The sequence below is a fragment of the Athene cunicularia genome (assembly GCF_003259725.1).
Source record: "Athene cunicularia isolate RWA chromosome 14 unlocalized genomic scaffold, athCun1 chr14_part1, whole genome shotgun sequence".
Classification (NCBI taxonomy): domain Eukaryota; kingdom Metazoa; phylum Chordata; class Aves; order Strigiformes; family Strigidae; genus Athene; species Athene cunicularia.
This window is the reverse complement of record NW_020799118.1, coordinates 14,640,197-14,665,569: the sequence shown is the minus strand read 5'-3', so window position 1 is coordinate 14,665,569 and position 25,373 is coordinate 14,640,197. Positions and strand designations below refer to the sequence as shown.

Sequence of the window (25,373 nt, the reverse complement as noted above, 5' to 3'; positions counted from 1 at the left end):
CCCGGCCTTTCCTGGTGACTGCCTGCGTAGGGAAGAGCCCTATTTATCCACTCAGCCTCGGGATGCGGGCGAGGTCCGTCTCGCATCTGGCGGGCATCTACCCCCGCCCTGGGCTGAGTAACCTGGACCGGAATCGCGACCCTCGGTGCGGTGATGTGTTGCTCTAACCCGAGTTCTCCCCAGCTCGCGTGGAGGCGGTGCGGGAGGCAGCCTTCCTCCTCCTGGGTAGCTGGGTCCGGCTGACGCCCCAGAGTAGAGCGCGAGAGCTAGGGCCTCCCCGCGCGCCCGTGAGGCGCTCGGCAGGTTTCAGCAGCTGCGTGAACGGAGGCAGTTGGCCCAGGGTTGTGGCGTGGTTGAGGGGGACGTGTGGGTAAGCCGTGGTGTCCCCAGGCAGGGCAGGGTGTAGAGGGGGAAGCGGGGTTCCCTGTAGTGGCCTGGGGCAGCGGGATCCCCCCAAAGGGGCAGGAAGGGGAATGGAGCCAGGGCTGGGTGCAAGGGGCTGGGCAGGGAGAGCAGGGGCTGGGGGGGGATGACACACACACTCCAGGAGGGGCAGCACAGGGGCTTCAGCCAGGCTGAGGGCAGGCAGGCCAGGGCAGGCAGGCCAGGGCAGGGGTCGGTGCAGGAGGGAGGGGCAGGATCTGGCAGCCAGGGCAGGGCAGGCCTGGGTTGTGGGCTGGTGGGGTGCTGGGGTGAGGGTGTGGGGGCAGAGGGTGGTGCAGGGGGGGCTGGTGCTGCCGTGGCCCCTGCTGAGCTGCGCTCTGTGCTGTTGCAGGTGATGGGCATGGTCCGTGTCCCCCTCTACACCCAGAAGGACCGCATGGGTGGGCTGCCCAACTTCCTCGGCAACTCCTTCGTCGGAACTGCCAAATTCCAGCTGCTCTTTGCCCTGAAGATCTTGAACATGGTGCCGGAGGAGAAGCTGGCTGAGGCAGTAGCTGCCACACAGAAGCCGAAGAAGCCGGCCATCGACCAGGCAGCCGGGGCAACGGGAAACCTGCCTGCTGCTAAGCCGGTGAACGAGCTGGCGGCGCCTGCTAAAGCAGGCAACGAGTTGGCAGAGAGGGCGGAGAACGAGGCAGCTGTGCAGGCAGCGGCTGAGGCAGCAGAGCAGGCGGTGGCTGGGCTGGAGAGCGGGGCTGTGGCAGAGCAGCTGGTGGCTGTGCCGGTGGCCGAGGCGGTGGAGCAGCCGGTGGGGCTAGGGGCAAACGCTGTGGTGGAGCAGCCGGTGGCCGAGGCAATGGAGTGACGCCACCGTGTTTGTGCTTGATTAAAAGTGGGTGAGACTAGAGACTTATAACTTTCCAACCCGTCGCTGGCTGCAGCTGCTGCCCACGCGATTCCACTGCCCAGCCGGGAGGGTTTGGGTTTGTCTGAAGCAGGGGAAAGCTATGTATTTTTATGGCCATTAAACTCTAGCGAGCTTCCCAGATCAACCTGCACAGCCCCCTGCAGAGAGTTCATGTGCTTACGTGAGGGTGCCGAAGCCTTAGAATTCTGTTGTGATTTCAGGGACACACTGCTGCTGTCAGGTCCCCGTTTCATTTTTAAGGAACATAATGTCTTGGTTTTTAAACGCCCCGTGTTGACTTGGACGCGGCTGTTTGTTTGCAGTGGACACGGCTGAGGGCTGGGGCTGCTGGTCAAGCACCTCTGCCAGCGGCGGTGGAAGGGCTCCCCTGCGCCGGCAGTGGGGCGGCCGCGCTCCTGCTCGGGGGGGCCGGTGCCACGGGGGGCCGTGCCGTCAATTCCCTCTGGGGCCTGGGGGAACGCTTGTGTGGGTTTCTACCTGGAGATCTGTGGGAGCAGGAAAGTGGAATAAATGGCTTTGAACGCTTCACAGTCAGGATCGTTCTTGATGGCTGGCGCAGAGCTCTGGGGGTGCAGGGGCAGGGGGAGCACCTGTCTGTTCCCTCTGCCTCAGGGCTTTGCCCCCCACCCAGCTCCCTGGGGTCTCTGCCAGGGTGAGCAGCTGGAGGCCAAGGGGAAGTGCAGGGCCCAGAGCTGCTGCTGGGGGAACCTGGGACAGGGGGGGCTGGCTCAGGGTGCTGTGCCACCGCAAACCCTTGTGAAGCTTTTTCTGGTGGGTTGCTCCAGAGTGCCTCATGCACCCAAGGGCTTCAGGTACTAGAGCCGCTCCCAGGCGCTGGCAGCGCACATGGGGCGTTTGTCCTGTCTGTATGAGCGCTGCTGGGGCAGCCAGCAAGGAGCTGGAGCAGCTGCTGCTGCCCCAGTGCGTGGGGCCTGCACTTGCCACGCACCGTGGCAGAGCACAAGGTCAGGTGAAGGTGCTCGAGCAGCTGAGTAGAGCAGACTCCTGCGCAGTGACAAACGACTCGGAAAAGAGGTTTGGTTTAATTGAAGATGTTTAGAGAGAGGCCGATAGTGGCAGCATAATGCTCTTCAATAAATAACGGGCTGGGGTGGGAGGGGCGGGGATGTGGCCGACACCTCAGAGGACAGGGTGGCAAGAGGACACAGATCAGTCCCAGGTCCCCACAGATGTGCTCAAGTGCTGCAGCAGTGGAGTTGGGTTGTGTAACGGGCAAGAGAGAAAGTGTGTTTGTGCGGAATGTCAGTCCCAGGCAATCGAGAGAAAGAGATTCATTCTGGCCCAGAGAAAGCAAGTGCTGAGGGAAACCAGGGGCTTGGAATTGCTGAAGAAACTCATATAAACCAATAGATGTGTTTAAGTAAAAAGTGGGTAAGCAAAAAAAACCTGCCAAAACCAGAAAGTGATAACACACATGAGGCTGGAAGGGTGCTTCAGGTCTCCCCGCGGAAAGCGCTGTGGCTCAGGGGGGTTGCAGCAGCCCCTGTGCTCCCTCCCCTGCCAGCGGGTGCCAGCTGGGTACGGGGGAGCACAGGGACAGCCACACCTCCCAGGCAGCGCCTCGGCAGCACCAGCTCCCTGCGGGCAGAGCCATGGGCTGGCAGCGGGCAAGGCCACTGGGCTGGGGAGCGGGGCCAGGGCACCTGCTGACCAGTGAGGCCAGGCTGGAGGCAGCCAAACCCCCTGGTGAGGTGCCCCTCTGCTCCCGGGCTACTGTGCCACGAGCGGCCTGGCCAAGCCACTGGCTGTGCAGCCCTGCCCGACGCTTCTGCAGCAGCTCCACCATGTCGCTCAGAGGCGGGAGCGCAGAGAGTGCAGTGGGGTTCCCCTATCCCAGCAGAGCTTCACTCCCCCCCTGGGGCCCAGCCAGCACCCCTGGGGAGCTGCCTGCCCAGCGCCTGTCCTCTGCCACAAACCTGCGTCCCTTGAGCCTCACTCAGCCTGCCTGTACTTCTGAGCTGATGGAGAACCAGAGGTGTAGGGGCTTGGAAGGAGCCTCTGGAGTGCTCTGCTCCAACAGCCTCAGAGCAAGGCCCACACCGAGGACTGCCTTGGCTTCTGGGGGCTTAAAGGTCTCCAAGGATGGACTCACCAACAGCTCCAAGCTTGACTGTCCTCATGGAGACAGACACCTTGTGTCAAACGGTTGCTGAGCTGGACCTCTGAGCCCCAGAAGAGGGACCAGCAGTTCCCAGCAGAAGAGCCTCCTGCTCCTCCAAACCATGGTATGTGCCAGCCCCTGGGGCTGCAGCAAGCTGCTTCCTGCAGCCGGGGCTGTGGGGGGAGCTGTATTCACCAGGGCTTCTGTGCCAGAGCCCCTCTGAGCCGAGTGGCAGCTCATAGTGCCAGCCCCATGGTGGCCGTGGGCAGAGCGGGGGGGCTAGTCTCAGGAGCCAGCATGGTACCAGCTCACCTCCTCCACCCTTTCATTAAGTAGCTCCCACCTCAGGGGCTTACAGTCACCAACAGGTCATCTGGGCTACAGTACCTTGGCGTGCTTTCTTTCTCTCCTAAGTCTAAGCCTGACCTGTGCTGTCTCTCACCCCCGGGCCCTGCCCACAGCCGCTGCCAGAGCTGGTGCTGCCTGCACACAGGGGCAATGCACCAGTGTGGCTTAGACGTCCTTTGCCCAAGTCCCAGTTTCAAAATGAGAGAGGAAGGAGGAACATGGTGCTGAGCAGGGGAAGAGCCTTGGCCAGGGAAGGGGGATTCATCAGGGGAGCCTGGCAGGGTACAGGGATGATACCTGCACCTCCGACACATGCCTGGGCTGGCTGAGCTGCAGAAACACCCATCTTAAAAGCAAAGCACTCGCTCAACCTTGCTCTGAGGCAGGAAGGGTACCTGGCTGGCTGCACCTCAGGGCCTCCTCGCAGGCTGGACATGAACACAGAGCCGAGACTCAGCCCCGGAGGGGTCCGGTGGCTCTGCAGCTGCTGGAAGCTGCCCAGCGGCACAGCCCCGGGGCATGCCCACACCACAGCCTGAAGTACGCCCCTGAGCAGCTGGGGGGGCTTTTCTGCAGCAAGGAAAAGCTGCTGTGATCTGTGCCCAGAGCTCATCCCTAAAGATCCTGCAAGAGTCCAGCCCCAGTGCCAAGGGAGGGCGCCTGCAGTGGAGAAGGGCTCTGGCCATCCCCAGCTCCCCCCCCGCTACATTCCAACTTGGACAAAGGCAGAAATATCTATACAGTATAATATATATATATTTCACTATGAAATAGCAATTTCATTCCCTGCCTTCTACTTGATGCATCCTGAACTGGATGCTTCTTTTTAAATCACTCCAGAGGGCTGGCGGGGCCAGGTAATTTCTCACACGAGGCAGTCACCCTCCCTGGAAGTTACCCGCACGATCCTCGCTCCCCACCTCCCCTCACCCAGCTCCCCCCTTCCCTGGCAATAAGGGCACGACTGTATGTTCTGCCACCAGCGGCCTGCCAGGGTGCTTACGGCTCATTTACAGGGTTGGTCAGTGCAGATTCATTAACCTTATGCCCACTCTTTCAGCAGCCATGGTGTGGAAGCAGCACCTGAACCCCTCTACATCATGTATACAAATAGGAGCGAACCAGAGGCAAAGGGAGTAGCGGGGACAGTGCAACATGCACACAGAGTGGTGACGCGAAGGGCCCTCAGCTATGGCACAGCCAGACACCTGGCACGACAGCCAGGCCTGCCCGGGCAGTGCTCGCAGGCTCCAGGCCACAGGGGTAAGTCAGGGCTGCAGCCCCTTGAGTGTGAAGGCTACCAAATGTCAGTCAACCTGTGGGACAAGGGATCCCGTCCAGGGGCTGGGTCACTGACCAAGAGTCATCACTGGAATCGGTGCAGAGCCGGATGGTTCACAAGATGAAAGGAAGGACAATCCTACGGAAAGAAAAGAGAGCATAGCTGTCTCAGGGAAGCTGGGTGGTACGGGGCTCTGAGCGTAGGGAAGACCTTGTGTCGGAGACATGCAATGCAACTGGCAGCAAAATGGGCTACCAGTTGCTGTGCTGGGACACCAGAGCTGGGCAGAGTGTCACTCAAAAGTCTTGCAAGCTGGTCTAACAGAGCTGGGAAAGGGGGAAAGCCAGCAGAGACAGGTTCATTCAGCTGTCAGGCTCTGAGCTCAAGGAAACAAGACCAGAGTTCAAGTTCCCTTCAAATGAAACCAGCAGGAGTTTGGGCACCAGCTGGAGCCTGGAGCACAGCAATGCCCCAGACACCTTCACGGCAGCAGAACTGCCCTTCATCAGCCCTCGCTCGAGGACACTCCCAGCTGCACCAGGACAGTGGCCGGGGGATCTCGAGCAGGGAAGGGAGCTTTCCCCCAGGGACCCACCTTTGCTTTTTGTACATCTTCCGCTCCACTCACATCGTCCGGCTATATTCAATGCCACTCTTGGCAGAAATGCCAGACCAGGGCAGAAGGCTGCAGAGAAGGCTCTGGGCTTGTCGATATATCCTCTGGGGAATTGAACACGGGCTCAGGCTGGCTAGTGTCGATCCAATGTGCTGCAGGTAGTCAGTGGCCATCAGTTAAGGACAGCAACATTTTTACTATAACTTAAGAAATAACTTTAAATACTCTGTGGACTAGCACTCCCTAAAGAAACCCCATGGCATGGTGAAAGTTGCTCTGCTCAATTAGACAGATCTACTCTGTGTATTAACTGCTTGCTCCTTTCTATCAAAAGCAGGTCTCCTTTGCACTGTAAAAGGCGGCAGTTTGGGAACACAGGCTCTGACTTGTGTGTGAAATACCTCCTCGAGGCAGCTGCTAGTTCCCCTTGCACTCCCCATCAAGCTCCTGCAGGGACGGCAATCCACCCACCTGCCTGCAGAGGTTTGGACTGGCTAGCTACACCCGGGAAAGATCAAGTTTCTCCTCCATGATCCAGTGACCTGAAACAAACTCCCAAAGTCAGTTTGAGAGTAGCCTGATGAGATCCAAGCCAGGCCAGAATCACAGAGGATCCTAGGTCACAGGAAGCAAGATCGAGGGCTTCTCTGCCATGCTCCTGGTCAAATCCTGCACCCCACAAGCCAAAACACGCTTAGCACTTTGTCTAGGGAGTTTGTTAACAGTGTTAACACCAGCATTCGCTGTCACTGGCATCAAACTTGTTCCATCTTAGCAGTCAGCGTGCCATCCCACACCACCTCCCCGAGCTGTTCCCAGAGGAGCTGGGTACAAACAAGTCAAACCCCTCTAACTTCAGACTAAACTCACATCTGAGCAGGCATCGGTCCCCAGACCTAGCCAGCTCACACTTCTCTGGATTGTTACCCCAAACACAGTTTGGTGTTTGCTCAGCGTGCTCCACTGCTCATCAGACAGGAGGTCAAGGATATAAGATTGTCCAGGGTGGATGCCCGCCGTTGATGTACAGGACGTAGGTAAAGCCATCTTTGAGGACCCCTCTGATGGAATAATAATAGGGAAGATAGTGGTGCTGTTTAAAGTCTCTGTTTTCATAGAAGTTTATTGCTGTGTTGTTAGTGGTGAGGACGTGCAGGTAGATGGCTTTGCAGTGATCTTGGGCAGTTGTTGATATATGGTCTTTTAAACTTTCAAGCAAGAGCGAACCTGTTGAGGAAAGAGCCGCAGAATCACACAGTGCAGCTGCCTTCTCAGGGTCTGCACAAGGGTTCCACCTGAGATCTCCTGCACCCAGCGCCTCAGCAGTGATTGTTGCACATGCTTGAAGACCTCAGATCCTGCCCAGTTTTGTGAACCCAGGTTTCATGAAAGATTTTATAAAGACACAAACTTCTGATTCACTAACCACAAAGGTGAGCCAGACATGGGAATCTGATAAAATCCCCAGCCAAGCAGCTCTCAGCTTTGGGGAAGGTCAGTGAGTCATTTTCAATCAGTTCTATCATATTTATTATTTTAAAGCCATTTAGAACATCAGAGCATCAAAACAGAACTTCACAAGCAGGGTATCACATTGTGTCTGCTCACTTGAAATCTAAGAACTGGTGGGATTTGAAGATCCCTTCTAAGGGGGAGAGCTGAGGCACAGTCTCATTCAGCCCAGATTTGCTGCAGCCACTAGTCAGCAGGAGAAACCAGAGAAGGGCACAGAAAATACTCCAGCCCCAAGCAATGAGACCCAGAAGTTCATCCAAACCACCTTAACATGGCATGAAGGACCCAGCAGAACCTGCAGGGGAACTTCTTCCATCAGGAGTGGTAACAACAGGCTAAAGAAACAGCTTAGCTAATACAAACACACAGATGAGATTTATGCTGCTGTTTCACAATCCCCAGGGCACGTAAGACTTACAGCAGGACTCACAGGACTTCAGAACAGAAGTCAACAGCACTGACTTCACAGTCACTTAATAGTTAGAATTTGTATCAGCCAAGCACAAAAAGACACTAAGAGACATCAACAGAAGAGCAGTTTAATTTTGTTATGAGATATTCTACTCTTCTATCTCACAGAAATCCAACTGCCTTCTGGTTTAAGAATAGCAGAGAACTAGAAACCAAAGCCTTTTAATGTCTGCAGAGAAAAATCAGAGCTTTAGGGCTTAGAAGTATGCCTGGGGTGAAAAGCCTCCTGCATGAAAGACTTCAGCTTCAAACACAAGTAGAAAAACTCTCAAGAGAAAGGTCTCAGCAGCAGGCAGCAGCTTCTTTAGGTTGTTTTGCTATAGGTACAAATCCAAAGTTTTGAGAGAGCACAGCAATGTGCTGTATAGATGTAATGGATACAGGAAATAATGATTCTGAAAGAAAACTCCAGCAAGATGGAGCTGGGAAAAAAAAATAGGATTTGGAAATTGAAAGGAAACTCAAAACCAGCACAGTTTTACAGAACAGAAGACTTCTTTAGCACCTTCTCTAAATGTTATTGTGTGCTAGTATTTTCTTCTTTGTATAGAAAATTTATCTCCAGTAGCATTTCAATGCAAGTTTTAAATACAGTGCTCTCACTGAAGACTCCTCTGGTCATTTTTACATATCCTATCAGTTTATACCTTCCTAAACATGCCTGGAGGAGAAGGGAGGACTTGAAGAAGATGGGTTACACTGTATCCACTGAAGAGACTCCAGATGTGCAACACTGGGTCATGCTTCCAAACCTGGCCTATTTCCTTTTGCAGATCAAAGATAGAGCTCATGCTTGAAATTGCACCAGAAGGGCACTTATTTGATGCCAAAACACATCCTGCTCTAAATGGAGATAAGCCCTTCTGACTGCAGGATTTTCAAATGGCTGCAAAAATGCTGTGTGTTGCAGCAGGCATTCAGAGCTGACTTTTACATGCATTTGACAGATGTAATCAGATCCAAGTTACACTCTTTTTCCAGCTCCCTTCTTCTTTTTCTAAATGTTTGTTCTATCTGTTGAACGGTTAAAAGCACCTATATTTTCTGCCTCAGGGACCAAGCTTCTGATACCCATGAAAGAAAATAATTTCAAACCCTGCTCCAGGGTGAAGTCCTAGCACTTTCAGTCAGTCTCAGCAGCAGGAGTGCAAGATTTTGGTGTGCTCAGCTGTCCCCTGGGAAAATGACAGACAAAGCCCCGTGCTCTTTGGAAATATCTGCACATTGTGCTGTGCCTAGACCAGTAAAATCATCTCAGTGCACCTGCACGGATACCAACAAGGGGATGTGACTGCATCACCTCCCCAGTTGCTGGTACAAATCACCAACATGCTTGTCTCAAAAGGGTATTGCAGTGAAATGGTGGAGCTCCTTCAGTCATGCCCACTAGCCACGTGTGGCAAACAACAGCAACAGAGTTGTCACTTAGCAGCACCTTACCTATTCCATGTTTTCTGAACTCCTTCACCACTCCAAGACTTAGGATGTAAGCAACTTGAGTGTCCACAGGAAAATTGGAAGCTAGGATGTCTCCATCCTGAGTAGAGATATGACAAGTTATTTGGTAGGATGCCTGGAGAGGCACAGGAGAAAGCAAGAACCCTGTACTGGAACAAGGCTATAGCAGGGAACTTCTCACTGAACAGTCTAGCTGAAGCTTCTGGATAGGACATGGGGAGTTAAAAAATCCAAGCATGGTCACTTAGGGGTTATTCCTACTTTAATATCATCTTCCCAGATGCAGAACACAAATCCGGATGTCTCCTTACTATATACATAATCTGTGGGCTTAGGAACAGAATGTATTTGCATTCCTTACCAGGAAGGGTTCAAAGTGCCAATTCTGGAGCTACCCATCAGTGTCTAGATCAATCCAGCAACAGTTTTTATTGCCTGCATTTTCTGTCTGAGCTTTGTGTCAGCTGGAGACCTCTGTACTGCTGTAGAGGACAAGGAGCATGTTCTACAGGCTCAGTCGCCTGGAGCAGTGTCTGAATAAGCCTCTGGCTTTCAGCTTGGCTGGAACAAGAGCCTTTTGTTAGAGTTGCTGAAGATGCAGTTTCTGATTTTGACTAGCTTTGAGGTGAAGCCAGATAGCTAGAGTGAAGAGACCCATGTCACTCGATGCTCTCAGTTCCTACAAATGCTAAGATTATTGTTTAATCATAACACTGTTGGTCTTTCAGTGCATCTCTGAATTGCCCATGGTTTGTTTTTTGTTTTTTTTTTTAATTCACTTGCCTATGCTGTTTTCCCTCATTAATCCAGTAGTCTTTTCCCATACTGTCTTCAGTGACCATCTCTTCTTCATCCCTCTGCTGTACTGTGTTGTCTCTCCTGGTCTCCAAGCTCTGTTATCTCTGAAGCCTGAGCTTTCTGGACACTGGTTATCTCTGCTTTGTGTTCAAGACAGTGACTGTGTAAATGAAGGAGTTTCTGCAGGAAGTCACAGGAGTGACTTGCCCAGCTCAGCTAAGGAAGTTCAACCCTTATGTAAGAAAGGAAGAGGTTTGTTCTCCCACAGCTGCGCATACCTCAGTCACCAGCGATGACCAGGCACACCAAAAAGAGCCCAGCAGCAAGTTAAATGGTGGGCTACACAGGCACTTTTGGATTACGCCTGCATGATCCCCTCCCATCGGCTGCAGCTGCCTGGCCCCAGAGGAAGAGACTTTGTGGAACGAGGCTGCTCAGCAGCCCACATCCTCAGAAGCACCCCACCACGCACGGTCCATGAGCTGGAAACGGGCATGTTTGTGCTTTCTTAAATTAACTCAGGATTGCTCTTCTAAGTGTCTGGATGCAGGGGCGGGGAAAATACCACAAACAGGTTCCATCTCAGCTAACCATGGCAAGAGGTGAACTATGGTGGACCGAAGCACAGTTTAGTAGCATACCTCTTTATGCACTTTTGTTCTGCTCTTGATCTCTGCCACTATCATTCCCACGATGGAGCCTCTATATGTGGCTGCGAGGGAAAAGAACTTCTTGTTGGAAGTGATATCTCGGTACCATGAGTCAGGGTATCTGGGAAGGAAGAGACAACAGGAAAGTTTGGGGACACAGAGCCCACGGGAGCAGGCAGTGCTACAGTCAACGTGCCAAGATGCTGCTCAACTGGAAATGGCAGCAACATGTTTAAATGCCAGTCACTGGAACTGCAGGCCAATGCATTTTACACAGGACTAATGGAGGGAAGCTATACTACTGAAAGGGCTGTATTCCGCAAAGACACACAGCCAAGTAGCTCAGCCATATGTCAATCTAAAGCTCTTTCTATGCTACTAATTCAGTTTATTCCACGAAATCTGGGTTAGGAAGTTAATTCATCCTTCCTGTTTTAACTGTTGTATGGTCTCAGTGAACATCAAACAGTTGTTGTACCCCATTTGGTAGCACGGTTTCTTTCAGTTGCATCTAAGCAGCAACACAGGCTGCTCATGTAATGGCCTCCTGCTTTGCTAAGACAACCACATTCTCATTTTACATTTGTTGCCCAGAGCTCTCACTTCCATCTTCAGCAAGTTATTTTTAAATGCAAAATCCATCTGCCCTCATCTAAGAGCGTAAGGATCTCATTAATTTGATACACATGTGAAAAAAATACTGCATATTGGTACAAAAAAATCACATTACCAGCCTCCAGTTCTCCTCCCCCTTCTGTAGCTACAAAAGGAAAACTAACGTACACTAATTTATTTCAAAGTCAGAGTTCAGCATGCCTTGTGTTTAAAAGAAATCCACAAATTCAAACATTTATGAATGCTTTTGCTGGTTTATTACACTTCATGCAATCTTAATTATAATCAGCTAAAATCCTCTATAAACCTTCTCAACAAAGCTAAAGAAAAAAAAAAAATCCTTGAAGTCTACAGCTGCAGTTTCCCTGGATGCTTTAAGCCAGAAAGCTATCACTATCCCCAAGAAAAACTCCTTACTCCTGTGCTTTGTGCAGACACAAGCATTTACCAAATAGAGGCCTGGAGAACTGACCTGGGACAGACTGAGATCAGCTTTAAGCCAGAGCTTTGCCAGAGCTTTGGGAGCAACAGTGATTCTGAGTACACAGGCAAGTTACTGTTCAGTCTTGCCCTGGGACATTCAGAAAGCGGGTCCCTTAGGAAGAGCCACTTCCTGTCAGTTTAGTTCAGCTCTGAGGGTGCCTCCTTGGCCCACACCCCAGACAGAACACAGCTTTCTTTCACAAGCACAGGGATGATAATCTTTTTCCTGGAGGTGTGCTCCTTTCCCCATCTCATACACAGTCTTTCCCAAGAAGCTGATCCAACCCCTTAATTACAAAGCACAGCTTTCTGCCAAAATCTGTACACAGAAACTTTCTGATGACTTTAGGACTCTGCAGGACAGGCAGCAATGAGCCATTAACACAGTGCATAAAAGATGAAGAACTTGCTGCTATCTTAGCAACAGTCCAGATGGCTGCAGAGCCTTTGGTGTCAGCTCCAAACTGGACCAGTGCAGGTTCACACCATTTGTTTCTAGATTCCTGCCATCCCACACCCCAAACTGGCAGTAGTTACCACATACTCTATTGGGAACCAGTCTCCACAGAGCTGTTTCACTGTGTCTATGTCATCGTGGCAGAGAAGACGCAGGTTTACGTCTGTAAGTGCAGTCGGAGGCACCTCCTCTGTCATTCACGCCTGCAAGAAAAGAAAGCCAATCATTAAGAATGATGAAGCACAGATTCTGACACTCAGCTCCAGTCAGGCATCTGCACAAAGGCAGCAGGAGGCTCCCTGCATCAATAAAGTTCCTGGCAGAACAAGTTTTCAGGAGAGATGAAGCAAAACATGGTAACTCCAATCCAAGAAGCAACTCGAAGCCCTGTTGCCCACAGGATAAGCACGGCTCATTTCTCAGCGTGACCCACCTCACCAGCCCTGCATCTGTACACACCCTGCTCCCTGCGAACACAGTCCAGTGATGCTGCCTGTGAAGGAGCATGTGGCACCAACCACTGCCAAAAAGAGCTCAGGATGTTGCATAAAATAAGCCAACAATGTGCCAAGTGTACCTTATGATGCATGGAGCTTTTCAAATGTCTATGCAGGACCAACATTTTGTTAAAACAAAACTGAAAAAAACAGCTTAAAAAGGAAGCACTGCTAGAAGAACATTTATAAAGTCCTGTTACACAATACCATCATCTCCAGTTAGTACGTATGCAGAGGAATCAAATTCTTTAAAATATTAATTTTGTTTAACTTACGCCGATGAAATGAGATCCAGTTTCATTTCCCCTCACTCCTATGTGCTACAACCCCGCAAGAGCTGGCTTTCCATCCCAGCAGAGAGGGTTCAAATACAGAAATCCCAAGGTAGCCTATTCTTTCCCAACAGCACTACCACAATCCTGCTAACCACATACAGGACACTTACTCCAATGTCTTCAGCCTTTTTTGAACGAGGTACCAGAGGGAAAGAAGCAAGCAATAACTAAAGTGGTTGTAAAAGCATTTGTAGCGCAGACGCATGAATGAAGAACACATCTTGCAAACAGGCTTTAGGCAGGACAAAGCCCCCCGCAAGACACTGTGCACACAGAGCAAACAAGGCAGGCAGAGACAGGGCAGCTGAAGGAGTCGGTTCCCTTTCACGGGCCACCTGCAGTTCTCCATCCACAGCTTTGTCTCTCATTCCAGCCCTCTTAGTCCCAAGTCTGAGAACCAGACCAGGATGCAAAGAAAAAAAAACCATCCTTCATTTAAAAAGTTGTTTGATTTTGTTCTTGCTTTCTCTTCCCAATTCTAAGAGGCTCAAATCTTGGTTTTGAAATACCGAGTTATAAGGAAAAGCTGCACACAGCAACGCTAGTGTACACCCTCTTCTCCAAAGGGATGCTCAGCTCTCCTGCGCTCTTGCTTTGAAGGTCAGAAACTTGAGAAGGAACAGATATATGAACTCCCCACTGGACTAGATATGCCATTTGAGCACTGTCTAGGTAAAAACTGCATCACCTCCACAATACACTCTGTAACTGGCAAAGACACACAAAAGGAGTTGGCACAGCAACAATCCCAGTTTGACACGTTTGACAACACACAACTGTGCGCAACTGCACTCCTAAGAATTTGGAAACCTCCTTCCACTGTGACCCTAAGAAAAAAACAGGCTAAGCTATAAAATCCACATTCCACCCGCAAATTTCTTTTTTAAGGTACATAAATCAGCTTACTTCTGCAATTCCCCTAGATGAAGTGGTAGAGAGCAACTCCCAGTTTGCACACCATGATGCTGGGGTCCTTGGAACACAACATCAGTGCTAGAGAGGTAACTAGCACTGCTAACAAGAACAATATTCACCCTTGACTTTGGCACTCGCCCTGCAACACACGTTGTATGACACCTTTGCACTAGCTGGAGCAGCATGAGCTCCCCCCGGCTCCATCCTCCCGGATAGTAGCATAAAGCCCCTCCCTATGTTACATTGGCCCAGATCTCCCAGAAGGAAGGAGGAACTCTACCACTGGTTTGTATGCAATTTCTGGAACGTGTCAAACAGCCAATATATCAACAGAAGAAAAGATAGAATTAAAGTCCACTATTACTCAGAGAAATCTTTGCCAACAATTCTCCAATGCAGGGAGAAAGAATGGCAAAATGCTTTAATAGAGAAGAGGTCCAAGGACATTCTCCTACAGCTCCTGAAAAGATTAAATGGGGTGGGTTTCTTCAAGGAAGGAATCCATACACAGCTCTCCTCCCAGTGACTGATCCTACAAATTTGCCCAAGAAGGTCATTCAAGGACATGCGTATATTGGTATGGATCGCTTGTTCTTCTCCAAATAAGTCCTTAAAAAGAATCACAGCTATTTCACAGCCTGTTCTAGGACTGTGGCTGCATATTTACTGAGCAGCCTACAGCTTTCACAATCAGTCCAGATGCTAGTTTCAAAACAACTTAAGCACCTAGAAAACCCACAGAACCAGTACTCCTTGCTGCTCTTAACACTGATTTTACACTCCTAGAATTGGCTCAAGCCCTCTAAGGCTAGATTTTGAATCCGTACCCTGTCACAGCAGCAAGCACTCTCTACCACTGGCCCCTGGTGACCTTTTAACGTGTCTCAGCCCTGCCCCCGGGGCCCTGAAGGAAGGGCCCATTCACTTGCTGTGGCTGATCTGATCCATGCTGCTGTGGACCCCAGTCCCACCCTCCCACACACTCCTCCCACCCTTGCTGGACCCTTTGCTGAGCAGAGACCCACCATAAGATCACAAAGTGAGGCCAAAATTGTTTGTAGGTCAGAACTGCTCGGCAAAAGCTCAGGTAGCATACAATAAGCTTCAGGGGGGGGAAAAAGAGGGAGGAGCGAGCAGACACACACCAAGAGCTGCTTTGGCCGTGATGAAGCCCTAAACCCGATACATCGCTGTGTTAGTGGGTGTTAAGGGGCACTCAGGTTTGTGACAGCAGTGCTCCTTCTCATACAATTGATTTTTCTTGAGAAGTTTCAATGCTCCTGTAAGGCAACACCCCTTCTCAGTCAATACTCACAACATTAATAAATCAGAGATAAATGAAACAACCATGACAGAGCCATATTTTTGCTAATGAGTAGAAAAGGCAGGGGTCTAGAAGCAAACTTAGCCAGCAGCTGCTGCAGGAGAGGCAGAGCCAGCACAGGATGCATTCTTGTGAGGATTAGTTCATGTTTATTTAACACTATATTCTCAAAGAGCTAGGCAAGCATTATGCATTATCCTGTAGCTGAAGCCAGCCTTAAAAAAGTAATCCATGACTGTTTTGTTGAACAGGGTAATTCCCCTCCCCTCAAATTCAGACAGCCGTTTCCCAGCACCGGTTGTGTTTGCAAGGACTCGCTTCATCTGCTCTGCATTATGTGGCCCAGTCCAGATGCTCTTGCACATTTAAAGAGCATTTAGGACACCCGCCTGGTACTGTGTCCTGCCACAAGGTTTTAGGAGAGCAGACCCGTGCACCTTCCTCCCTGGCCAGGTGTTGCTGCTGCCAGAGGAGCTGCTGTAAATGGCTGCTGTGACCTAGAGAGAAGAAATCCCAGGAAAGTCAATTCTCTTCATACCCAGGTGACAGCTTCTGGCTCTTCAAAGGTATCTTGAGCAAACACCCAGGACCCAGGCCCTGCCCTTCGCACAGCCTGTGGCGTGCTGTAATTAGCAGAGCCAGAGTCCTGAACAATAGCCTCAGCTTGCACAGTGAGGAGAGCATCACTTCTAGAGGAAGCTTGCTTTTTTTGGAGGACAAAATATGTTTGGAAGCATAAAGAAATGTGGAGAGTTTTTTGGCAGAAAATGGACATCTCAGCTCGACAATGTCCTTGATTGAAGAATAAAGAACGACTGAAGAAAGTTGGCAGCTGATAAACAAGAAAATGCAGAGTTGCAGAACTAATGAACTAAAGGACTGATAACCAGGATGCCAATGGTAGAGGTAATCTTTTAGCTTAGCCAATCAGTGTACTAGAGCTTGTGGACAGCAAATGCACAATACATTGTAGCCAACTGTGATAACACAGATAATATAAATTCTCAGTGTTAATAACAATAAAGGTCTCTGTTCACACTGTACACAGAGTCTGTGCCTCCATCTCTTTAAAGAAATAATAAAAAAACCCAGGATCAGTGTAACTTACAACCCTAGCACTTAATGGAAGTTAAAAGGCCCTTAGCATAGCTCCACTCATCACTGCAACAACACCAAGTTCTGACCTTTGAGATCAAGTAGTTGCTGTGAAGCAAAACATAGGCTCCAGCCACGTGCAGTCACCTGAAGGAGGTCCACAGCCATTTTTGAAAACCCAAAGTGAAGTTATCTTATTTCTTTTAATATCTTTTTCTCAGGAGTCAGCTTTTTGCTCATGTGATGGCTGCAGCCTGGGACGTGGCACGGTTAACACCATCCACCGCCTCTCCACAGCAGGGCACAGTGACTGCACCTTTTTATCAAAATGGGAAACACTTGTTTATGATGATTATAAAGTGAGCCAACATTTTATGCTTTTGAAGGGATAGTGCAGTTAAACATCTGAAAAAGCTCTGAGGACAGGCCTTTCCAAAATACCAAAGTTAGCAGTGAGTAGAACTAGCAACTGAGCATTTAATTCCCTTTCCTACTTAGAAACTGCAGTTATTAATACACAACCAATTAATATTTAGTCATAACAGAAGTTGGATGAAAAGAAATAGCAAATGCATTACTAAATAAGCCGACGTAACATGTAATTTTCAATTTAAATTGCACATTGTAAAACCTAAACTTATTATTTAAAAATAATGTCATAAATCTCTGGCATCAATAAGCTCTAGCTTTAATAAGCTAAAGAACAGTATTTCATAATTCTGTCTAAAAGGCAGAGGAGCCTTTAGCTTCCAGCATCAGCCCAAGCGATGGCTGGGTCTCCATGAATTATCAGTGTTCACTCAGCACAATGAGCCAAGTACTGATATATTCCTACCACCAGTACTTCCAGGCCCTAGTGTGCAAGAGCAAGTCTTGTTTTGAGTTTAGGTTAGCTACCAGATGCAGGGACAGTTTCTTTACCTGAACTAGGTTCTTCACAGCTAAGAGACCTTAACTCAGGCTTTTCCCAAGAGCAGGAAGTTTTCTTTCCCTCTTACAGCTCTTGTACTTAAAAAAATAATTTTAAAAAGGATAAAATTTACATATATAGATATACCATATTTCTAGAGAAACTAAATTAGCCACATAGAATCAGAACACTTAATTGAACAAGGGTGTTCAAATGCAAGACAAAGCCTGATGCTTACTAAAATTTGGCAGGCAGCTGCTTAAACGCATTTTAAAATCCCTCGAGCACTTCCATACCTACAAAAGCCAGGCCAAGTGATTCAACAAGTTAAGATTTCCCCTGTTTAGCAATATTAGACATGTTTTAACAATGCTTCTGCCTTGTGCATCCTGCGAAAATGAGTTGGATTTCAGCAATGTACCATCACAAGATGCTGGTTTTATGAATTTTTGTTTGGACTTCAATTTTCATCCAGAGAAGCTCATGAAAATCCCAAATAAAAACGTTATCATCTAGCAACAAATATCACTCAACTTCCTGGCAGAATAAAGGCAAGGTAATCTAAGACTAAAGCTAAACAAATACTAACTAGAAGCATATACATATATAACTTCAATAAAGCGTGTATTGCTTCAATTTCAGTGTTCACACAAAAAACAACATGAAGGAATCTTCTCCACTTGCAGAAACAAAGCTAGACTGAAGTTCATCAAAATCTTTTACTTTCCAATTTAAAAGCTAATTGAAATCAATTCATCCTGAATGGAAAGAAGCAAATCTGCAGGGAAGAATAAAAACAAGCACTGGCAGGCTAGTGGATTTTTATAAAGTGATCCTACAATTCAGGAAGTGCTGAAAAAGTGTCTGGAAAGACCCAGTCAACCAGCCCAGTACCACAGGCAACTCCGTCATTAAATGGTGCAGACCCTTATTGACTCGGGCTGAATATTTTCACCTTCTGTAATTCAAAGCATTTTCTTCAATCACACTCCTGCTAGATTATTAAGGATTACCTGCTGTCGTTCCACAGAAGGAAAGCATTAAGTTCCTCCTGACAGTTACCAAGTACACACCATGCATGGGTGAGGGCTGAGGAACTGCAGCTAAAGGAGTCTGCTGTGCCAAGGCAGTGCGCGGCACGGCACAGCCCTCCCACCGGCTGTCCGGCCATGTCCCTCTGCCTACGGCTGCATGCTTCTACCCAGCACTTCAGCCATGAACATATGCACAGTAGCTGTATTTTACTTTACGTGAGCAGACCATCTGCTCGGCACAAACACACACTCGCAGATGCTCCATGGAAGATCTGCATGCATGCACAGTGGGCCAGAGCTGGATTTCCTTCTACCTGGTACCCTCACCAGAGGTGCTGCTCCAGTGTCACCACTTTGTGACTTCTGTGTGGGCAGTCCTCAAATCCCAGCAAGACAAGATTTAAAAAAAAATAATAACAATTTAATGGCACCTGGCATCCTCTCTCACTTGTAAATAAATAAGATCAAACAAAGTCCAGGCAGAATGTTGAATTTCTACTCAAAATTCAGGACAGGCACATGTTAGCTGTGACTGAGCATTACTGTACTCAGACACAAACTCTGCTATTGTCTGGGGAGTATCACTTCAAGAGTGCCAGTGGGAGTTTTCACAGCTTTAAGTCTCTCTACCTTGCGCCATCTGGCACTGGGGATTTGATTTACATTAAACCATTCAATCTGAACCAGCCAAAGGTCTAATTCCAACAAAGCAGTGAAGATTTCCCTTCTGCATTTCATTTTAAGCTTACTGTGTTTTTAGGTTACTGGTCTCACAGGGAATGTTCCACACAGACATCCCTGTTACCAAGCTCTTCATTTAATGCAATAAAATTGCAACTGGATTTGAAAATATCATGAATTAATTACTAAAAATCTCAAAGAGGAGCTTCTAGGATTTAGGGCAACATTATCAAAGCAATAGGAGCCAAATTTTTAAAGATATTTAAATACTTGGCTTGATATCTCCTAGGTACTACTTCAAGCCTGGCCACAGAATAAAAAAAATTAAGATGGAAGGACCCTTTGAGCTTTAACCCAACTTAGATCAGGCTCACAGTCCCACGTAACGTCAGTGAGGAGCAAAGCTCTTCACCCTGCCTGGGCTCAGACTAGTTCCTTCACATCCAAAGGCACAACTGGAAAGCTGGGGTGTTAAACGTGCTGCCTACACCAATACAACCACCTCTGCTACACGTGCAGTACAGGCACACCTCTATATTCTCTTTGTTATGCTCTATTTATCCCATGTAATGCTCCTGCTCCTTCTAGGAATCCCATGCAGGTTCATTTGGAACAAGCAACATACAAATCCCAGAAGACATGGTTCTCCTCATTCCTGGTACATTATGCAAACTGACAGAGCTTAGAGTTCAGTCACAAGCAGAATGGCAAGTGTTTCACCTCCATTCTTGTACCATTCATCACATCCTATAGGAGTGCTGCCCCGAACTGCCATCACTGAATTCTCTGTTAGCAGAAGCAAATGTTGGGAGTCAGTGAGGCTCGTAATTGCAAATCTAGGACAAAACGACTGATTTTGTGCCTTAGTCTGAAAATAATGTAATGATATGGTTGGGAACAGGCTCTTAGATTGTGTCATTTCACAATAGTCCCTAACACCTTTAGATTCAGGCATGACATTTTTCTGCCGTTTGTACCAGAACAACAAGCACTGATCCTCAGAGCCCCTCGTGGACTCCTGCTCACTCAGGGACATGCACTAGCTCAAGACTTTGAGTTCCTCATTATTTAAACTCCTTCAGTAGCAGCATCCTTCTGTGCACAAAACTGCCTTCCACAACCACCTCCCCCTGCACAGTTTCCTAGGCTGCCACATCTTGAAAATACACCATTAGTCCAGCCCCGCTGCACAGATCCCGTGTGCCTCCAAAGCACACCCTGAGCACTAGTGCACTTCTCTCAGGGGCATCACTCTGGAGAAAGGAGTTTGTCAGTGCCTGGACTTTCTTATCCAGTAAATCCATCCCGGGCAGTGTGTACAACCAGCACAGCCCCACAGTGGAGGAGGGCAAAAACCTGTGAGCTTGGAGATGAATGTGTTGTCAACACCAGGAAGACTGGAGGGTAACTTCGGGTTTAGATAAGACAGCTGCACCAGCGAATCGTCAGGTGCACGGAGACAATTAACAAAGCCAGACCAGCATGGGGGGAGCATATACACAAGCTGAGCCCAGAGTATAACCTGCTAAATCAAAATCCCATGTTAACACCAAACATACCAAACAAGTAAATCTGATATTAAACCCTCCCTGCGTGGAGGAGCCTGGCCAGAGCACACTGGACTCGGACAGCCAGAAAGACAACACTGTCACACACAACCTGGGAAAACCTGTCCTGGCATTCAGTCCTCCTCCCAAAGGCTCCCATGCTGCTCAGCCAATCTTTCCTCAGCTCCAAAATTCTGAAAACATTATTCTAAGAAACACACTTGCACCTTGTCCCCAGCTCTGCACTTCATTTTCCATTACTCCCAGATTGAGGTGTGCACACCACAGGACTAAAAAAGTCTGAAAGCCAAAAACACAGAATCATGGTAATTAACATTTTGGCCTCCCGCCATGAAGGATCAGGATTTGAAACAGACCACAGAAGGATAGTAAGAAATGAGAAGGCAAAACACAGTTCTACCTGCACAGCAAGCAGCAGTTATTTGAAATGAAAACACTTACTGTTAGTGAAATTCTTTTATACTTGTATCCCTGATCCTCTGCACACTTGAAGTTTTGACTTGTCAGCCTGCCAGCAGCAGAAATGGTACTGTTTTGCATGCGAGTCCCTTTCTGGGCTGTTCTTTCACCCTACAGCTCTAGATACATTACTGAAGCCGTAGATTTCACAGGAGCTGGTACCCAAATACAGTGTCTCTAAAGCACACTGCAAAAGGCATGGCTTCCTGCTGCCCCAGATACAGCAATTCCTCCAGGGAATGGCGAACAAGGATCTCTAAGAGGGTTTTGCTGTTAAATCTTTTCTTGTTAAGACGTGGAAGAGAAAATCTGCTTTGTGACAGCAGCACTGCAGGGAGTTAAAACCGAAGGGTCACAATAGAGGCACATTTATAACAAGAAGCTTGCTAGAAGAGAGATCTAATACCTTGCAAATGCCGAACACGGCAAGTTTCCAATAGGCAGCTGTTCCTCCAGAAAACAAAAAAAAAGCTCCAAACAACTCATCATACATGCAGGCCAGCTGCCATTTCCGAATTAGAATAAACAGCTACACAAAAAAATATATGTAGTGACTAAAAAAAAAAAAAAGGCAAGAAATTCAGCCTAGTGTAGTACAAACACTGGGAGAGGGGAATTCGATCCTGCCTCCATTTCCTAGACACCGTCCTCATTACTGAGCAGCAACACACAGCTGTCGATAAAACTCAGTCCCGCCGCCTACATCATTATAGGAGACACTAACAAGTAACTTTTTAGAAGCTATTGCAAACAAGGTACTTTAAAAAAAAAAAAAAAAAAAAAAAAAAAAAAAAAAAAAAGCTTGAAAAGAACATTCCTTCCCTAGTTGGGAGACAAGTGCCCCAAACTTGTGCCTCTTCAAGATCCTGAATTTAAAATTTGAGCCAACATGGCTCCTTTTCCTTTTCTTTCTCAATGCTGTTTTCCAGCATGAGACACCCAGGCTCAACTCAAAAAACCCACTGCTACTGTTTTAAGCTATTAACATTTAAAATGGATTCTAGCACAGATGTCTGCTTTTACAACCACAGGAATAAGTTAAAAACGAGAAATCAAAAATTTAATTAAAAGCTAACCTTGGGAAACTGAGCAGCTCCCATTCCTACCCTTCCGCAAGGAGGAAAGTGTGGGTGGAGGGGACGCAGCGTGAGACATGAAGTTCTAAGTCTTTTTGCAACGCCCTGCATTGAAGCCATCAGACACGCTGTGACTGGTTAAAAACCCCCAGGAAGACAGGGGTGATACTTAACGATTTTAGATAGCGCTTAACTTTCAAGACTGTAGAAGAGGTGCTTAGCCAAGACAGAACCTTTTCCGCTGTTACATTGAACAGCTTAGTCCAAATGTTTCTTTAAAAGCATCTTATCAGAGGAACAAAGCACTGACAGCAGCGGATGGCACCAAGTCAGTGAAGGGACTGACTTCCTGCCCATGACCAAAGGCGGCCTCCAGCCCAGCAGCCTGTGATGAGCAGGAAGGCAGAGCCACGAACACTTCTGAATCAGCTCTGCAAACCACTCACAAGGAAGTCCCCAGGTTTGTACCTGCAATTCCTCAGGAATTTACAACAGTGCTGTCATCGAGAGTCAGCAAGCACAGTTTCACCTGCTCCTGCTCACTCCATAAATTACACGGGGAGTGTCCGGGGTGGGCGCAGAGAGGTGGAAAAGAGCCAGGATGAGAGAGAACAGCTTCCTGCATGGCAGGACCAGCTCCCATCAGCTAATGGGCTAAAATGCCAGCACCAATTCCCTGACCTACTTATCAGACTATACTAGCCCAACACCTACATTCATAACACCCCAAAAAAACCCTCCATGAAGAAAAAAACACCCCCATGCAAATAATGATCATCCTTACTGGGAAAGAAATAACAACAGACATGAAAGAAGTACCAGACTTCATTAACAAAAATAAATACACATATTATATTAAAGGTTCTTTGAGCTCCCAACTACAAAAAAACATTTTTCTGAATTCCACTGGCAGTTCCCACAACGATTCATGACATCTGAGGCCAGCCCAGATATGAAAAGACATGGTGATATTGCTCTGGTTTAGGAAAAGAAATGAAAATTAAAAATGCCACAGGTTTTAAGAGAGTATTCACAGGACAGCCACTTACCAATGTCTCAGACATGTTAAGCCAACTTGCTTAAATACATCAAGCAACCAGCTGAGAGAGACAACAGCAGCAGCTACTTCAAAGAACAAAACGATGTATTAGAACAACGCTTACACACTACTGTATGTTTCTTTAGTTGCTTCCAGGCATATAAAGACTAATTAAAGCACCAGTTTACAAGATATAACAGAGCTATTTTTTTAACCTGCAAGATAAAACCACTTACTTTAGAAGCCTGGTACCAGGCAGTACCCAGTATCACTCCTTATGATGGAGGTGAGGCTGCTCCAATGTTATCTTATAAATGAGGAGTTCTTGTAACACCCTGGGAGAGACCCACCAGCTTTTTTTAAAACAAACAAACAAACAAAACAACACACTTGAGAAATCAACTAGAGTTTATTCATAAAGGCAATCGATTTATTTGAAAAACATCATGCACTAGCACTCCCAGAAAGCTACAGGAAGTTCCCCTGTAAGAGCAAGTTGGACTAAGGAGACTCTATGGCAGATAAAAAGGAAGCAAGGATGAATCCATAGTGAAAAGATATTCCACCTATAATATGTTCAGCAGATTCATAAAAACTAAATGGAAAAAAGATTAATAGATATGGAACAGAACTGGGTGATGATCCTTTGGGATAGGGTACATATTTCCAGGACAGTAAAATCTAAAGCTGTTCACAGTTGTAGAAAGCTGTCATGCTGCCAAAGGACTAATAAAAGAGCAGATAAAGTCTGTAAATTGGTAGATAAAAGAGGAATGCAGGTGGGAGAAAGGCAAACATATCTGATTTGTGTTAACCACTGCAAGCTGAAAAAAAAAATAATCTGTGCTCTCATAGCGAGTTCCCTGAGAACATTCGTTTGCTGCTCAGCAGCAGTCAAAACAGGATACTAGGAATTATCAGAACAGAGAGGGAAAAACACGCATCTAGAAAGCCTTTGGTCTGAGCTAGTTACAGATATTTAATGCCTCTGTATAATCTGTCAGTAAAAGGCCTGACACTCAGCCACATTCACGCAGTTCTCAAGAGTGGAGATAATAGCTGCAGTGAGTGGCCAAGGTTCAGAGGAGCTCACCATGGTCATCTAGCACAGGCTGTAGCATAACAAACAGAAGATAAACAACAACAGATACAGAGCAGGCTAACAGAGTTCAAACTCAACAGTAAACATAATTAAACATTTAACCATCTTACTACAGAAGATTATAATAATTTCATGCCTATAATCAAGAACAAGTGTCTAAGACACATGTTCTAGTTCACAGCTGGACACAGCAATGCTGGTGGTGAGGACACCAGCTCTAGTCACACAGGGCGCGGAAAGAAACCTCACTTCCAGCGAGCAGCTTTGGCAGTCTCCAAAATGGAGGTGCTATTTTCGCCATATATATAGAGAGGAGGTATAACCCACCGCTGCACAGGCTGAGGATGTGGGCACGGCAGCTGGAGCACTTCTGGCAAAGCCAGCTGCCGCTGTGCCACCGTGCCCGGCAGGAAGCACTGTGCTGGAGAGTCTTTGGGACAACATTTAAACCGCAGTTTGATCAGCAGCAATTAAAAACCACAAGATACATCCCCTAAAAACAATCAGCTGTCATCCTGCTTGGATACAAAGTTGAGCAATTGCTTTCTCTCTGCTAAAGCTCTACAGGCTGGTTCAAACCGACACAAGACTTATGTAGGGTAAAGCACAGAAAAGCAAAGCTGTTGTGGTGTGTGTTTGCTTGAAGCAAGCCAGGGTGGTTTGTGAGCCGTGACCCAGGCTGTCAGGAAAGACAGAGAAGCCGGCAAAGCCAGAGAAGCTTCCGTGCAAAGGAAAGAGCTGGATCTAGGGATGCATGACATATTCCCAGCCCTCCCCTGGGAAATTCTGCTTCAAAGGAAGAGGAAATGGACACACACTAGTTAATGCTACAGACCACCTGCACTGCTGGCTGAGCCCCCCCCCCGCCCCAAACCAACTGAGAACATGCCAAGAGAAGGAATAGCTGCAAGTGTAGCTGCAGGACCTCCCGCATCTCTCCCAAAGCCAAGGAATAGACTTTCCCGTTGGCACTACTGTACCCAAACACTGGGCGGTGCCAGCAAACTGACTCCAGCCGGAGTTCGAATGATTTTTTTTTTGGTAATAACCTAAATGAGACAGTTTCGCCAACAGAACTGCGTTCTTTCAACCGGAGCGCCAAGTGAGCACTCGCACGGTTGCCCCGTGAAACCCAGTCACTGAAAAACCCCCGCGCCCCGACAGCGGCCGTCCCGTTGGACTTCACCCGAGGCCGATACCACCGGGCTTTC

The 25,373-nt window shown here is 48.0% G+C and overlaps 2 protein-coding genes across 2 annotated transcripts; one reads left to right on the top strand and one right to left on the bottom strand.

The window, feature by feature from the left end:
• The first annotated feature begins 529 nt into the window (after positions 1 to 529).
• Positions 530 to 1,840, top strand: NUDT16L1 (nudix hydrolase 16 like 1). The gene has a single exon (XM_026859207.1). It carries the CDS (start codon positions 530 to 532, stop codon positions 1,247 to 1,249), a length of 720 nt encoding a protein of 239 aa, XP_026715008.1. The 3' UTR covers positions 1,250 to 1,840.
• Positions 1,841 to 2,348: 508 nt separating this feature from the next.
• Positions 2,349 to 21,194, bottom strand: NAA60 (N(alpha)-acetyltransferase 60, NatF catalytic subunit). Its single transcript, XM_026859068.1, has 7 exons — positions 20,928 to 21,194; positions 12,215 to 12,330; positions 10,564 to 10,693; positions 9,107 to 9,203; positions 6,673 to 6,907; positions 5,660 to 5,845; positions 2,349 to 5,202 (listed from the first exon to the last, which is right to left on the bottom strand). The coding sequence occupies exons 2-6, from the start codon at positions 12,322 to 12,324 to the stop codon at positions 5,689 to 5,691; spliced, it is 729 nt and encodes a 242-aa protein (XP_026714869.1). The 5' UTR covers positions 12,325 to 12,330; positions 20,928 to 21,194; the 3' UTR covers positions 2,349 to 5,202; positions 5,660 to 5,688.
• Positions 21,195 to 25,373: the final 4,179 nt, after the last annotated feature.

Excerpts from the sequence above, each read along its gene's own strand:
- NUDT16L1 (XM_026859207.1), top strand. The coding sequence starts at position 530 with ATGACACACACACTCCAGGAGGGGCAGCACAGGGGCTTCAGCCAGGCT.
- NAA60 (XM_026859068.1), bottom strand. The coding sequence starts at position 12,324 with ATGACAGAGGAGGTGCCTCCGACTGCACTTACAGACGTAAACCTGCGT. Across the intron at positions 10,694-12,214 it reads GGAGACTGGTTCCCAATAGA|ATACCCTGACTCATGGTACC; the intron begins GTATGTGGTAAC and ends CTTCCTTCCCAG. Across the intron at positions 9,204-10,563 it reads GAACAAAAGTGCATAAAGAG|GATGGAGACATCCTAGCTTC; the intron begins GTATGCTACTAA and ends ATCTCTACTCAG.